At 48.3% G+C, this 15,651-nt stretch overlaps 1 protein-coding gene across 1 annotated transcript in view; it reads right to left on the bottom strand.

Annotated features, from left to right (window-relative positions):
* ITM2A (integral membrane protein 2A) overlaps nt 1-15,651 on the bottom strand; it is a 97,973-nt gene that overhangs the window by 26,255 nt on the left and 56,067 nt on the right. The window contains exon 4 of the mRNA XM_078688514.1: nt 12,972-13,082. Within this exon, the coding sequence (XP_078544640.1) occupies nt 12,972-13,082 (111 nt within the window). The remainder of the gene's footprint in view (nt 1-12,971; nt 13,083-15,651) is intronic.

Below are 15,651 nucleotides of genomic sequence, written 5' to 3'. Positions count from 1 at the left end.
TTGCGGATCTGCAGACGCAGGGGAGCACCTCCTCAACTCTAAGGGAGATCTTTCCCAGTTGTTGAGGTGCTGGGCAGTCCTCCAGGGGTTTGGGGAGAGTATTCAGCTCTTGGCAAAGTCGGATCCAGCAATAGTCGAAGGGAAAGCAGCCTGGTAGGGTTTGTGCCAATCTCAAGTGCATGTCTTCAGTACTCGCACTAATCAGTACCTCTTTCTTCAATTCCCAGTAGTCGAGTTACATTTCCTGGCGTCAGGGGGCCACCTAAATACTCAATTTAGGGGCATTATGGGGAGCGAAGGGTGGTAGCCAATGGGCTACTTACCCCTGGGGTCACTACACACCCTAGGGGGCCTTTTACGGTGGAAAGTGGACATCTCCCTGTGCCAGAGTTCCTAATTCCGCCACACACAAGATGGTAGAATTCGTTCTTTTGTGTTCACTTCAGGCTGCCCACATTAGGGGTTTAACTAGACTGAAAGTGCAACGCACCTCCCTGCATAGCTAATTTCCCACCCCAGTGCATAACTAATTTGCTGCCTGTTCTGTGGTGGGAAATTAGCTATGCCAGATGGGCCTCCGGAGAGCAGATGGCATCTCGCAGGTCTGGAGGAAGCCAGGCTGGCATATCAAAGGCGGTAGGCTCTTTGAAGCGCCCTACCTTGACATACTAAATTACTAGTCATCCTACTGGAGGAGATGCAAGCGCCTCCGGTAAGAGTTGGCACTTTTTATGACCTCAGGGCCAAGCTCTCACCTCCTAGGCAGTCAGAAACTGGTCTGTGGCGACAGACTGGAACAGACTAGTCAGCCAGCACACTAGATGACTAGCAGGATTCAAGGGGTGCCTCTAAGGTACCCCATGGGTGCATGTATTAATATATCCATCACTGGCATCAGTGTTGATTAATATGAGGTGCATATACCAAACACCATATGTTACATTGAAGCCATTATGTAGCTGGGAAACCCGTTTTGCTTTCAATACAGTGAAAATAATGTTCGATAACTTTGTATTCCTTTACTTTCCTTATTTATTTTTCTACTTGGTGTGATATACCCAGATATCGCACTGGGTCATTTCCTAGAGAAAAGGTAAGTAAGCAGTTTTTAGTTATTTGCAATTTTTCAAAGTTCAATACAAAACTAACTCGACACTTAAAACAATTTTTAGAAAAAACTGTCAATGTATTCCTATGGAGAAAAATTAATTTTTACGGTTTGCAGGTAAGTAGAAGTTTGTGGGAGTTAGTATTCTAGGGTTAGAACCTGGGTTCCCCCATGGTTGAGGATGTACTCTCAAACACCCTCATCGGCACTAGGGCAGCTGGGTGCAGAGTGCTGAGGCCCAATGTTATCCAATGGGGGGCTTCCGGTTGGTGGCTGCTCACGAGCAGGCCACAAGGTTGTGGGAGCAAAGCTCCTGGGCTTTAGCTCAGGGCAAAGGGGGATCCGTTTTAGCACCCAGAGTACACCTACAGCAGCGCTGGGCCGGCTGGGTGCTGGATTGGTATTGCATGCCCTGTTGATTTTAATGGGGATTCTCCAGTTCAACAAGGACTGCAGGTTCAGGGACGGAGATCTTCTGGAGGTGACCACCGATTGGAGAGGTAAGTTGGGATGCCGGGGGATGCTGGGACAACATCGGTTGGGCCACCCAAGGCTGTGGGACTTCGGGTGCTGTATGTCTTTAGGCGGCTGATTTTCTTACCAACTCCAGTCGCGGTTCGGATGGATCCTCCTGAAAGAGGCTGCCGGCTACCCTGGGAGATTCGAGGAATGTCAGATCACCAGATCTCGGGTCAGGATCGCCGCAGAGAACTCCACTCAAACTCGGGTTGTAGGCGTCAGGTGCTCAGTGGTGCAGACTCATGGTTTTGGCTGGGCCAGGGTATGTTGGTGAGCAAACCCGGTGCTCACAGGAGACAAAGTCTTTGGTTTGGAAGCCAAGGCAGGTCCTCATGTTCTCGAGGTTGCTGGCTGCAGGACACACCAGGTTATCGCTGGAGCAGGTTCGAGGTGGGGACAGGCTTGTAGTGCTGGGGCCAAGTCAGTGGGAGTCCTCTTCTTAGTTTCAGCAGATTCTTTGGTCCTCCGTGTCGATTCTTGTGTGAGGAGGCAATGTTCAGGGCTGCACCTAAATACTAGATTTAGGGGTGTTACAGTTAGGTAAAGGTTGGGAACAATTCTTAGAAATTGTAAGCGCAGTGCTACCATTAAGAGTATATGGTGCTGGGAGTTTGTCATTACGAACTCCACAGCAGCATAATGGCTACACCGACAACTGAGAAGTTTGGTATCAAACTTCTCAGCACATTAAATCCACACTGATGCCAGTGGGGGATTTATTGAAAAATGCACACAGAGGGCATCTCTAAGATGCCCCTGAAAAACAACCTGCCAATAGTATCCAGGCTGAGTGGTGGCTTTCAGCTGCCACCATCAGATATTTCTGGACCCCTAGGTCGAGAGCCTGCTGCTCTCAGAGGCCTGAAACAATGCACATCCTGGGACGAGGTGCCAAGCCTCCTCCCCCAGGATGGGCAGGGCCTACGAAGGGGAAGCTTCAAAGGCTTGCCGCCTTAGTGAGCTTCCCTAGACTACTTTCAGCAACTGGACCCCACTTGTTCTGACCCCCAACTTTGGACGGGAGAACGGGTGAGAAAAACAAGTGAGGAAGAGAGGTGTGCCCACCTCTGCCGACTCCACCCCTCAGGTGGGGGAGGAGAGGTTAAGCACAACTCTCCATCACCGCCATCTTGCAGAAGGGGGGGACCCAGCCAACCAAGGAAAGGCTTATGCCCCCCTCCCACTGGAGGGTGACATAATAGGGGGTGTACCCACCCCAGGGAATGGGGTGGGTACACCAGGCCACCCTAGTGCCGCTAAGGGTGCAACTTTGGTGCTACTTTGTTTCCCCATTTGCCCTGAGCTAAACAACCAAGTGGCCTGCTCGTCAGCAGCCACCAACAGGAGGTCCCCTATCCCCCATTGGATAACACTGGGCCTCAGCACTCAGCACCCAGCCGCCCTAGTGCCGCTGAGGATGTAACAAGAGTGCATTCCTGACCCGGGGGGAGCCTGAATTTTAACCCCAGAACCTCAACTCTCCCTACTGAATACTTACCCTAAAATCGATAACACTATTTTCCTCCAAAGGATAACATTGACTGTTTTTCTTGGAAAAGTTTTTAAGTGTGGAGTTTGAAAACCTAAAGAAATTCTTTAAAATTATACTAACTAACAAAAAGATTTTACTTACCTGTTTACAGGAAATGTCACAGTGTAGTATCCAAGTATACTACACTGTGTAAGAAAAGTGATCTCAAAAGTAACTTACCTGTAATCTTACTGAAAATCCTATACAAAGTATAGGTGCGGTCTCTACAAAGCATTGCATTTCTCCGAAACAATACTGTAAATCATAACAAAGTGCATTTACAATTGCAATTCAAACGGTGTTACAATCTGTATATTTATTGCAAAGTAGTTATCACTTATCTGTGCCTGGTTTTCTTGGTTCCAGGAAATAAAATAACAAAAAGAATATTTTTTTATACAAACACAATTGGTCTGAAGTTCAGTATTTAAATGTGTGAAATCATTTGCTGATTGAGTGTGTATAACAAATGCTTAACACTGTCCTCTGAAAAAGCCTTACTGCTCTACCACTTTACCACAAATAGAAAGTGAGGTGCTATCTAACTTTACCTCTGCAAACCTATACCTCACTTTGGTATAGTATATACAGAGACAGCTTCCTACAGTGTCTGTTAAGGTACAGGACCTAGAAGGGTGGCAAAATAAGAGCAGCAGCCCTTAGAGGCACTTTCTCACACTAGTGCTGATTAACCCAGAAAGTCGTGAAATACAGCCCTGACAAAGTGTCTCCCACTGTGTGAATGAACTGCGATGCAGTTATGTTTAGCAGAAGCAGGTAAAGATGGCCACCTGGCAGATGGCAAGCATCAGAACGCCTCTGGTGAGTAGTAAAAGCAGTTGTGGTGCTGTTGGGGTAGGCACAAATTCCACCTAGAGGTTGTTCCTTGGCCAAGGAAGAGAGATTTTAATACTAAGTGTAACCCATCACAAAACTGAACGCTAACCAAAAACTTGCCTTTCTTCATTCCAGTGAATCCAACAAAAATCTGATCAGCCATCATCTCCTGTTGTACGCAATAAGAAACCACTCAACCACGGCCCAATCTAGCCAAGTGTTCCTTATCTTTGGTGAGGTGATGAGGAGGGAAGTAGGATCATAGTGTGAGGGACTTGCTCATGTAAAAAGCAAACAATTTTGGGAGGAAAGATGAGCGAGTAAGAATAATCAGTTTATCTGGATAGACCAGCGTAATTGGTGGCTGGACCAAGAGGGCACGGAGACTCTACAGGCCGAAGGCAATGAGAGTTAGAAAATAGTTTTCGGAGTTAAAGGTTTAACCAGGCAACTGCACAACAGTTTGGTAAGAAGGCAGACAGAAAACCTTAATAACTTCTAAGCAGGCGCGGTGCGTCCATTGGGGCGTAGGGGCGAACCCCCACTAAGCCCCATGGACCCACCACGTCCTCACTAGAAGCCAAACACAATTATTTTTAAAAATCGCGCTATCTGCCGGCCGGGAACCGGGAGACACCCGACCTTCCCGGAGTGCGCAAGGGGGGGTGGGGGGGGGGGGAAGGATCGGGCTGCTGCAGCTGCGCAAGTGTATTTCTGGGCACAAACATGCCCGCGCATGCGCAGATCGTTTTCTTGTGAATTCCCCCTTAGAGAGAGGACCAGGGGGCGGGCCGCAGCCCCCGGGGTTACACAGGGCGACTGGGCGAGGAGTCATGGTGCCCCCCCAGCCAATCCTGGCGCAGGATTGGCTGGTCACTACATAGCCCGGTTACATAACCCCTGACGGATAGCACGGCCGACTTTGGTGCTGGGAAACCAGGTTCGAGCCTCTTATCGAACCATAAAAATGTATACATGACTTACTTTGGTGTTAAATTAATAGATATTTTAAAAAACAAATAAAAATGATGTTCCGACTAAGGTGTGAAATTGGTGTCGAATAAATACATGTTTTTAAAAACAATTAATATTAATCATGTATCATTGGTGCTGGAGTACAAGGTTCGAGACTGGTATTAAACACTGACAAGCTGTGTGCAAGTTATATGGTCATAACAATACATGAATGATGGATGCAGGATGGGTGGATGCATGAATGGATGCAGGATGGATGCAGGATGGGTAGATGAATGAATGATGGATGAATGATGGATGCAGGGTGGATGGATGGGTGCATGATGGATGGATGGGTGGGTGGATGCAGGATGGATGATGGATGCTGGATGGGTGGATGGGTGGATGGATGGGTGGATGAATGAATGATGGATGCAGGATGGATGGATGGGTGCATGAATGAATGATGGGTGCATGAATGAATGATGGATGCAGGATGGATGGGTGGACACATGAATGGATGCAGGATGAATGATGGGTGGATGAATGGATGGGTGGATGCATGAATGAATGATGGATGCAGGATGGGTGGATGAATGAATGATGGATGCAGGATGGATGCAGGATGGATGCAGGATGGATGCAGGATGGATGCAGGATGGATGCAGGATGGATGCAGGATGGATGGGTGGATGGGTGGATGAATGAATCATGGATGCAGGATGGATGGGTGGATGAATGAATGATGGGTGCATGAATGAATGATGGATGCAGGATGGATGGGTGGATGGGTGGACACATGAATGGATGCAGGATGAATGATGGGTGGGTGAATGGATGGGTGGATGCATGAATGAATGATGGATGCAGGATGGGTGGATGAATGATGGATGCAGGATGGATGCAGGGTGGATGGATGGGTGCATGAATGAATGATGGATGCAGGATGGATGGGTGGATGAATGGATGCAGGAATGGATGATGGATGGGTGGATGGGTGGATGGATGGATGGGTGGGTGGATGGATGCATGAATGAATGATGGATGGATGGATGGGTGGATGAATGAATGATGGATGCAGGATGGATGGGTGGATGAATGAATGATGGATGCAGGATGGATGGGTGGATGGATGGATGCATGAATGATGTATGGATGGATGCAAGGTGGTTCGGGCTCGCTCGCTGCGCTCGCTGCGGTGCAATATGCAAATTAGTTTACGCCTCACCCACCACTTTCAAATGTCACCAGCCGCCCCTGCTTCTAAGTAGCCACTGCTAGGCCTATACCTGGGCAAGAGCGAGTGCCTCAGAATGCAGAACTAAAAACAAGTCAGAGCATCCGATCACACCACAATACAAACTTGCTCCAGCAACATATATAAGAGGATCTTGTGGTGGGTTAAAGGACTTGACCACCCTGCTGCAATAGTAGGTCTACCCCGAGTGGGAGAAGAAGAAATTACGGAATGCAGAGTTCCAAAAGGGGTGTATGGTTAGGAATTAGGTTTAAAAGTATGCAATTAGGGGGTCTAGGGAATACTCAGAACGGTTTGGGGTTAAAAGGTATACGATAAGTGTTCTAGAATTACGGCGCTCAGTGTATAGAGGTTTGGGGTACAGAAAATAAGTGGTAGGGGAATATGTTTGAGTACTGGGTATAAAATCTCCTTAGGAGTTGGGGGTTAAAAGATTGGGTTTAGAGTTAAAGGCGGGGGTAAAGACTTGACGGTATGGTGTAATGTTATGTTAGTTGATGCAGATTTGTAGAGCGCACTATCACCATGGATGCTATCCTGGCACTGAGCAGGTGTGAGTCTAGCCACACATCGGGCCTAATGGGACTACTCACAAAGCCAAGTTTTTAGCAGAATTTGAGAAGAGATGTGGAGGCTCTTATGTGTAGTGGCAGGAGGTCTAGAAGGTTTGTGAAAGCAGATAAGATTGTTGAGGTATGCTGAGACACTTATGTAGTGCCTTGAAAGTGTGGGTGAGGAGTTTGAATAGTACTAGTTTATGAATTGGGAGCCATATGTGATCCTTTAGGTGTGGTGCAAGGTGATGAGTGTGGTGTGAGAGTTTCAGAGTGATTGTGACCTAGACGTGCACAACATTGTTACATGTGCTGATTTGGAGCTATTTGAAAATCTTCCTCAGCATCTTCAGGGTATGTCGAGTTTGCTATTGATGGCGATCCAGATGTTGGCATAGGTGGTGGTGGTACATGGTGATTTGCTCTTCCCAAAGATCACGATTTTAGCCTCATCTCTGTTTAGCTTTAGACAGTTGGCCTTTATCAAGTGAGGGGATTTCAGTCATGCAGACAGTGAACTTGATCCGGGTACTAGGCATCCTGACCATGAGCAAAGGAATGAGTTGCATCATTGGTGTAAGAGAGGAGGTTGATGTGATAGAGGAACATGCTGGCTAGAGGGATCATGTATGCATTGAAGAGGGTCGGGCTCAGGGAGGATCCTTCCAAAACTCCGCAGATGAGGTCACAGCGGTCCGAGGTGCACGGTGCCAGGCTGTCCAGCAGATCCATCACACTACATGCTCTTGAATTCCAAGGTCGTGTAGGTGTTGGATGAGGTGGGAGACCGTATCAAATGTGGCAAAGAGGTCCAGGAAGATGAGGGCCACAGTGTCTCGTCTGTCCGTAGTCATGCGAATGTCATTCATGGCAGTGATCAGGGCACTTTGCATGCTAAAGTTGGGTCTGAAACCAACAGTGTTGTGGAGTTGGTGGCCGTAGAGTTTTTTCAGTGAGGAGTTTGTTTAGAATTTTCTCTATAACCTTGAGCGGGAATGGTAGCAGTGTTAAGAATGCAGAGGTTATGTTACAGAGTTGAAGTTAAGGTTTAGGGTAAATTGTTATAGGCTTGGTCACATGGTTGTGGGGTGGAGATAAAAGGATTAACTCTCATGTTTAAATTTATTTAATGTGCTTATTTTAAAGTATGTTGATTGTTACTTTTAGTTCATCTGCTCAAAAGTTTAAAAAGATGTATTTGTTGCCTTTCACAGTAACGTTGCATGTAATTCATTTCAATAGAGAACACTATCACTACAATTTTGAAGTGGTGCAATTGTAAATGTTAATAAAACAAGCATTTGCAATGCAATAGGTCTCGTATTAGGAAAGTTTGAGCCAATCGGTCTTGTAAATTACAATTTTTTTATTTATGTGTTTGTTTTGAAAATAGCTAAATTAATAGCTTTGTCATTTACAATGCCAATAGTTATAACTTTCGCAAATGTGACACCTATACCATTTGTAATGCAACATGTGTTCTATTTACGTGACTTAGATGTATTGATATTACAAATAACAATGGCTTTTAATTTTTTTAAATAATTAATACTTAAATAAAAGTGATTGTAATTTATAATGGTAATAGCTTAAACTTTTGTAAATAACTTTAGTAAAGATTATGTTCAGTGTATTTTATTGTGACGAAAATGCAAGAACAGAAGTGAAATATTAACATCTTTTTGTAACATTTGTAATAAAGCTTGAAACATTGAGAGAACATATTTGAACCCGTTGTTGAATGGTTGCACAGATTGATGCTGTGATGGCGTGGAGTGATGTTGTGGTGGCGACGAGTGATGCTGTGGCAGCGCATAGTGATGTTGTGGTGCCCTTGAGTGACGCTGTGGAGGCCCTGGGTGACGCTGTGGAGGCCCTGGGTGACGCTGTGGAGGCCCTGGGTGACGCTGTGGAGGCCCTGGGTGACGCTGTGGAGGCCCTGGGTGACGCTGTGGAGGCCCTGGGTGACGCTGTGGAGGCCCTGGGTGACGCTGTGGAGGCCCTGGGTGACGCTGTGGAGGCCCTGGGTGACGCTGTGGAGGAGGCCCTGGGTGACGCTGTGGAGGCCCTGGGTGACGCTGTGGAGGCCCTGGGTGACGCTGTGGAGGCCCTGGGTGACGCTGTGGAGGCCCTGGGTGACGCTGTGGAGGCCCTGGGTGACGCTGTGGAGGCCCTGGGTGACGCTGTGGAGGCCCTGGGTGACGCTGTGGAGGCCCTGGGTGACGCTGTGGAGGCCCTGGGTGACGCTGTGGAGGCCCTGGGTGACGCTGTGGAGGCCCTGGGTGACGCTGTGGAGGCCCTGGGTGACGCTGTGGAGGCCCTGGGTGACGCTGTGGAGGCCCTGGGTGACGCTGTGGAGGCCCTGGGTGACGCTGTGGAGGCCCTGGGTGACGCTGTGGAGGCCCTGGGTGACGCTGTGGAGGCCCTGGGTGACGCTGTGGAGGCCCTGGGTGACGCTGTGGAGGCCCTGGGTGACGCTGTGGAGGCCCTGGGTGACGCTGTGGAGGCCCTGGGTGACGCTGTGGAGGCCCTGGGTGACGCTGTGGAGGCCCTGGGTGACGCTGTGGAGGCCCTGGGTGACGCTGTGGAGGCCCTGGGTGACGCTGTGGAGGCCCTGGGTGACGCTGTGGAGGCCCTGGGTGACGCTGTGGAGGCGCTGAGTGACGCTGTGGAGGCGCTGAGTGACGCTGTGGAGGCGCTGAGTGACGCTGTGGAGGCGCTGAGTGACGCTGTGGAGGCGCTGAGTGACGCTGTGGTGATGCTGTGGTGGTGCTGAGTGATGCTGTGGTGGTGCTGAGTGATGCTGAGTGATGCTGTGGTGGGGCTGAGTGATGCTGTGGTGGGGCTGAGTGATGCTGTGGTGGGGCTGAGTGATGCTGTGGTGGGGCTGAGTGATGCTGTGGTGGGGCTGAGTGATGCTGTGGTGGGGCTGAGTGGTGCTGTGGTGGGGCTGAGTGATGCTGTGGTGGGGCTGAGTGGTGCTGTGGTGGGGCGGAGTGGTGCTGTGGTGGGGCTGAGTGGTGCTGTGGTGGGGCTGAGTGGTGCTGTGGTGGGGCTGAGTGGTGCTGTGGTGGGGCTGAGTGATGCTGTGGTGGGGCTGAGTGATGCTGTGGTGGGGCTGAGTGATGCTGTGGTGGTGCTGAGTGATGCTGTGGTGGGGCTGAGTGATAATGTGGTGGGGCTGAGTGGTGCTGTGGTGGGGCTGAGTGGTGCTGTGGTGGTGCTGAGTGGTGCTGTGATGGTGCTGTGGTGGGGCTGTGGTGGGGCTGAGTGGTGCTGAGTGATGCTGTGGTGGTGCTGAGTGATGCTGTGGTGGTGCTGAGTGATGCTGTGGTGGTGCTGAGTGATGCTGTGGTGGTGCTGAGTGATGCTGTGGTGGTGCTGAGTGATGCTGTGGTGGTGCTGAGTGATGCTGTGGTGGTGCTGAGTGATGCTGTGGTGGTGCTGAGTGATGCTGTGGTGGTGCTGAGTGATGCTGTGGTGGTGCTGAGTGATGCTGTGGTGGTGCTGAGTGATGCTGTGGTGGTGCTGAGTGATGCTGTGGTGGTGCTGAGTGATGCTGTGGTGGTGCCGAGTGATGCTGTGGTGGTGCCGAGTGATGCTGTGGTGGTGCCGAGTGATGCTGTGGTGGTGCTGAGTGATGCTGTGGTGGTGGCGAGTGATGCTGTGGTGGTGGCGCCGAGTGATGCTGTGGTGGTGCCGAGTGATGCTGTGGTGGTGCCGAGTGATGCTGTGGTGGTGCCGAGTGATGCTGTGGTGGTGCTGAGTGATGCTGTGGTGGTGCTGAGTGATGCTGTGGTGGTGCTGAGTGGTGCTGTGGTGGTGCTGTGGTGGTGCTGAGTGATGCTGTGGCGGTGCTGAGTGATGCTGTGGCGGTGCTGAGTGATGCTGTGGTGGTGCTGAGTGATGCTGTGGTGGTGCTGAGTGATGCTGTGGTGGTGCTGAGTGATGCTGGGGTGGTGCTGAGTGATGCTGGGGTGGCGCTGAGTGATGCTGGGGTGGTGCTGAGAAATGCTGGGGTGGCGCTGAGTGATGCTGGGGTGGCGCTGAGTGATGCTGGTGTGGCGCTGAGTGGTGCTGCTGAGTGATAATGTGGTGGTGCATAATGTGGTGGTGCTGAGTGATAATGTGGTGGTACTGAGTGATAATGTGGTGGTGCTGAGTGATAATGTGGTGGTGCTGAGTGATAATGTGGTGGCGCTGAGTGATGCTGGGGTAGCGCTGAGTGATGCTGGGGTAGCGCTGAGTGATGCTGGGGTAGCGCTGAGTGATGCTGGGGTAGCGCTGAGTGATGCTGGGGTGGCGCTGAGTGATGCTGGGGTGGCGCTGAGTGATGCTGGGGTGGCGCTGAGTGATGCTGGGGTGGCGCTGAGTGATGCTGGGGTGGCGCTGAGTGATACTGGGGTGGCGCTGAGTGATGCTGGGGTGGCGCTGAGTGATGCTGGGGTGGCGCTGAGTGATGCTGGGGTGGCGCTGAGTGATGCTGGGGTGGCGCTGAGTGGTGCTGGGGTGCTGCTGAGTGGTGGTGCTGAGTGATAATGTGGTGGTGCTGAGTGATAATGTGGTGGTGCTGAGTGATAATGTGGTGGTGCTGAGTGATAATGTGGTGGTGCTGAGTGATGCTCGGGTGGCGCTGAGTGATGCTGGGGTAGCGCTGAGTGATGCTGGGGAGGCGCTGAGAGATGCTGTGGTAGTCGCATCATGTTCACATTTAGAAAAGTGTTTCAGAGGGTTGAAGTAAGATGAGCAACCTGCCAGAAACAAATGGGGAAGAAAGGAACGGATGGGGAAAAAGCTGCGGCAGCAATTTAGGGCATTACATCAAGAGTGAAAAAAGGATATCGTGCAACACTAAAATGACACCGATATTAGGAACTGTTCTAGAAATCCTGTGGTGAAGATGAATGCTGCAGAGAATGACACCCCATACCAGACTAGAACAAAGAATGATATCATTGAAAACAATATCATTTCATGTTACGGAAAGCTGTGGAAATGTTGGTCCCTACATAATTGATGATGTCAGCACAAAGTGTGAGTGGATCTTCTAAACTGTCAAAAAGTAACTTAATCTTCTAATTCTGTATGAGTATTTGTTAGATTCTACGACAGAGAGGGGCTGTGAAGGACGGAGAGGCGACAGGCAGAGGCCACGCGCGGCGGACATCAAAGGAAGGGTGGGAGGAAAAAAACTGATTAGCGAGCGAGAAAAGCCAGAAACACCAGGGGGGCGGGGAAGCAGATTGCCTTCAAGCAAGCCCCTTTTACAAAAGCTCTCGACGTGGCCAGCGAGTGGGAGGGAGGAAAGGGAGTGAGGGGAGGCAGAAGCCTTTGATGGTGGTTTGCGAGGCCAAGCACGCCTGGGGAAGCTTCATGCATGAGTGAACAACATGCATTTAACGAAATCTGCTTGGTTCAAGAGACTCTGGTTCCGTAGTAATAGGTCTTTGAGTTATAAATAACTCGACCTAAAAACTGACACTATTTCTCAGTTTCAAAAACACTGAGTTAAGGTAAAACCTAAGAAGACTGAAGGTTAGCCTAGATCGTGGCATGTCAATGCCTAAAATACATTTAGGTTTGCAATTTCAAAAGGCTGTGTGTAGCATAATACCAACTGCCTTATTAATTTGCTTTTAAGTTCTATTCCTCTTAGATGTCATGGGAAGTTCCCACAGGAGACAGAATTCCTCTCTTATTTACTTTATCATGTAAGTTCAGAATTTCCAAACCGTACTATAATAAGTCAAGAGTACTTCAACTTCTCTACTCCTGGTGAGCCAAGTGCCTAAATGGAGTAAGTTGGCTATCCAACTGTCATGAAATCTTACCGATGCCCCAGGGGCTGCAGTTGTACACAGTAGCCACACAGTTAACTTCCCATCAACTCCTTTGCTGCGTTTGTCGGCCAACGGCTGTCGTGAGCACTACTTCCGTAGTGCTGCGCACGCCCGTTTGCCGAAGCGGCCCCGCCCACTTCGCTAAGTCGCCGCACTGCGGCGCAATTGCCACAGCGGTTAAGCGGTTAACACCAACTGTCACAAGACCCTATGGAAATGCATCAGAACTGGAATAGGTGGGGTAATGTCCTGTTTCTATGAAGAAAGACAATTAGAGGCTACTGTTAGTGATAGAGACGCAGTCATCAAAAATATGCATTGTATTTCGTGGAAGTTTGCATTTTTTATTAAATAATGCTTCTATACCTACCGCAAGTTTGATAAACAGGTCCACAAGATTTCTTGGTGGCATGACAATGGAAGTGTTCAGTGCAATCACGTAACACTTGTGCAATTGCAGATCAAAGTATGCAGTCAGGAGCTAGTGCGAGAAGAAAAGAAAAGTAAATGAATAGTATAATTCACAACTGGGACAACAGACGAGAACAATTCTGCGACAAACAATTTCACCATAATAAATTCTGTGTTTATGAGACCATCCTATTCCCAAATTAGGAATACACTTATTTTTTTCAATAGCATTTGAATTGCAAATAATTTAAAAACGTTAAAGTTTTCACAACTTTTTCTGTTTTATACCATTTTAGTAGCCAGAAAGCCTAAATCCACCCAAATAGGACTGTAAAATACTGAAATATTAACAGCCTGCTATAAGAATAAGACGTTAGAGAAGACAGATAGAAATGGCGAAGAGAACATTAAAATTAGCAACAGCTTTACACAAACTTTCATGAACACTGCTACGTTCAAAATTCACCATTTGCACTGCACTACAGGATCTCATTTGAAAGTTGGTGCTTACCATTCAGACTCACATCCTTTCATACTCAGAACATGAGGCTATAAAGATCTGACACACTCGTTTTTTACGAGCCAAGATATAGTGAATTTAGACAATCTTCGGACTCGTAACAAATGTTTAAAGACAGCCCTTAGAGAAACAACACTGCAATTTTGGATCTTAGTAAAAATCTGCACCCTCGCTAAATTTTTATCTAAGATGTAAGAAGGGAATTAAAAAAAATTACAAGAGCATTAAGGATTTGAAGCGATAAACCACCTATCCTAAGAAAATGGAGAACCAGTTATTTCTGGGTGGGCACTGTGGCACTCTTCATCTCCTTTCAAGCTAAGAAATGCATCCTCCGTCCCTTCAATTTTCTCAGACCACTATTGTAGAACTGCATCGCCCTTGTCTTGTCACTTTCCTCCCATGTCAAAAAAGGTTGATGATCCTAGATCAGAAGTCATTTCACACATACCTATGACAATCCTCAAACTCCAGCACCCCAGTGCCTAGCATATCTCCGGGACAAACATCTTTCAACCAACAACAAACCACGGTCATGCTACATTGAGACAAGAAAGGGACCAAAAGCATTGGCGCTGATGAAGAGGAGTGCTAGCACCATGGGTGACTCAGCCTGGAAGGTGGTCGCTCAGCTAAGAGCTTTATTTTTGGATAGACTGTGCTATGTAATCAAAGTAAAGTATTGTAATTGGGTTACTGAGGGAGGAACGGAAATGTACCCATTAAATGCAGTACACCAAGTCAGTATTGTATAGTTTCTTACATGTCGGTGTAGTTTTGCAGCTTGAAGACTTTCTGGATTCACGATGCTGTGCATTATTCCGCCAACTAGTGGTTGGGTGCAGAATTGTAGTCTTTTTTTTCGTGGCCCAGGAGGGGGTTGACCAAGCACCATTTGGTGTCCTTCTGATGTCGACGTGCTTCCTCCGGAAGCTACCAACTTTGGTCACCATCTTCGGATTCTTTTTTCTCATCTTGTGTTATTCTTGTTTTTCCTCTTATTGTCTAAAGTATTTTCTAGTTTTAATCCCTTTCCTCCTGTCTCATCTTTCTGGCGGAGCAAGGTGGGTTCGCTAGAGAATCCAGAAAGTCTTCAAGCTGCAAAACTACACCGACAGGTAAACTATACGTTTTGTAGTGTGAATCTTTCTGGATTCACTATGCTGTGCATAGACTTTGTAGCGGTTTGTCCTTCTTGTGGCGGCTGGGTGGAAGATGAGCACTGGTTACTGAATATGTGTTGTAAGACCTTCTGTCCCACTTGCGCTCCTTTGTTCATTTGGATATCTACACAGTAGTGCTTAGTGAACGTGTGTACTGAAGACATGTTGCAGCTTGGCAAATGTCTTGTATTGGCTAGAAACGCAATTGTTGCTCCTTTCTTCCTTGTTGAGTGAGCATGAGCTGCTCCTTGTAACAGTTGTCCTGCTTGCTTGTGGCATAGTTGTGTGGTTTGTGCAATCCACTGTGCAATGGTATTTTTGGTAACTGGCCGTCCCAAAAAACTGATGGCGAAGGAAACAAAGAGCTGCCTTGTCTTTCTGCAATTCTTTGTCCTTTCTATATAGTGCATCACAGCCCTCCTGGTGTCCAGTGTGTGCAGCACCCTTTCTGTGCTTGGTATATGGAAAAAACTAGGCATCTGGATTGTTTTGTTGATGTGGAACCGAGACACCACCTTTGGCATGAAGTGTGGATCTGTTCACATTACAATTCTATCTCTGTGTATCTGCAGTTAGGGCTCTTGAAGTGTTAGCGCTTGCAATTCTCTTACTCTTCGTAGTGATGTGATAGCCACTAAGAAGGCCGTCTTTAGAGTGAGCATGAGCAGTTAGCCTTGTGAATTGACTCAAACGCTGCCTTCATCAATTGAGTTAGCACTACGTTCAGGTTCCATGCTGGTGCTGGCATTCTGTTTGGAGGTGCGATTCTCTTTGCTCCTTCTTGAAATTGTTTTACTACTTGGGAGGTGAAGAACTTTTCCCTGTTTCTCCTCCTGTGTAAGCCACTATCGCCGCTAAGTGCACCGTTAGGGATGTGTAGCTCAGTTTACTTTGTAGTAGATGTGTTAAGTATTTTAGTACTGTCGATTCCTTTTTGATTTTCCTTTGCAGTTTCT

The sequence above is a fragment of the Lissotriton helveticus genome, chromosome 4_1 (assembly GCF_964261635.1).
Source record: "Lissotriton helveticus chromosome 4_1, aLisHel1.1, whole genome shotgun sequence".
In the NCBI taxonomy this organism is placed as follows: Eukaryota; Metazoa; Chordata; class Amphibia; order Caudata; family Salamandridae; genus Lissotriton; species Lissotriton helveticus.
The sequence above is the reverse complement of the archived record's forward strand: the minus strand, read 5'-3'. Positions and strand labels throughout refer to the sequence as shown.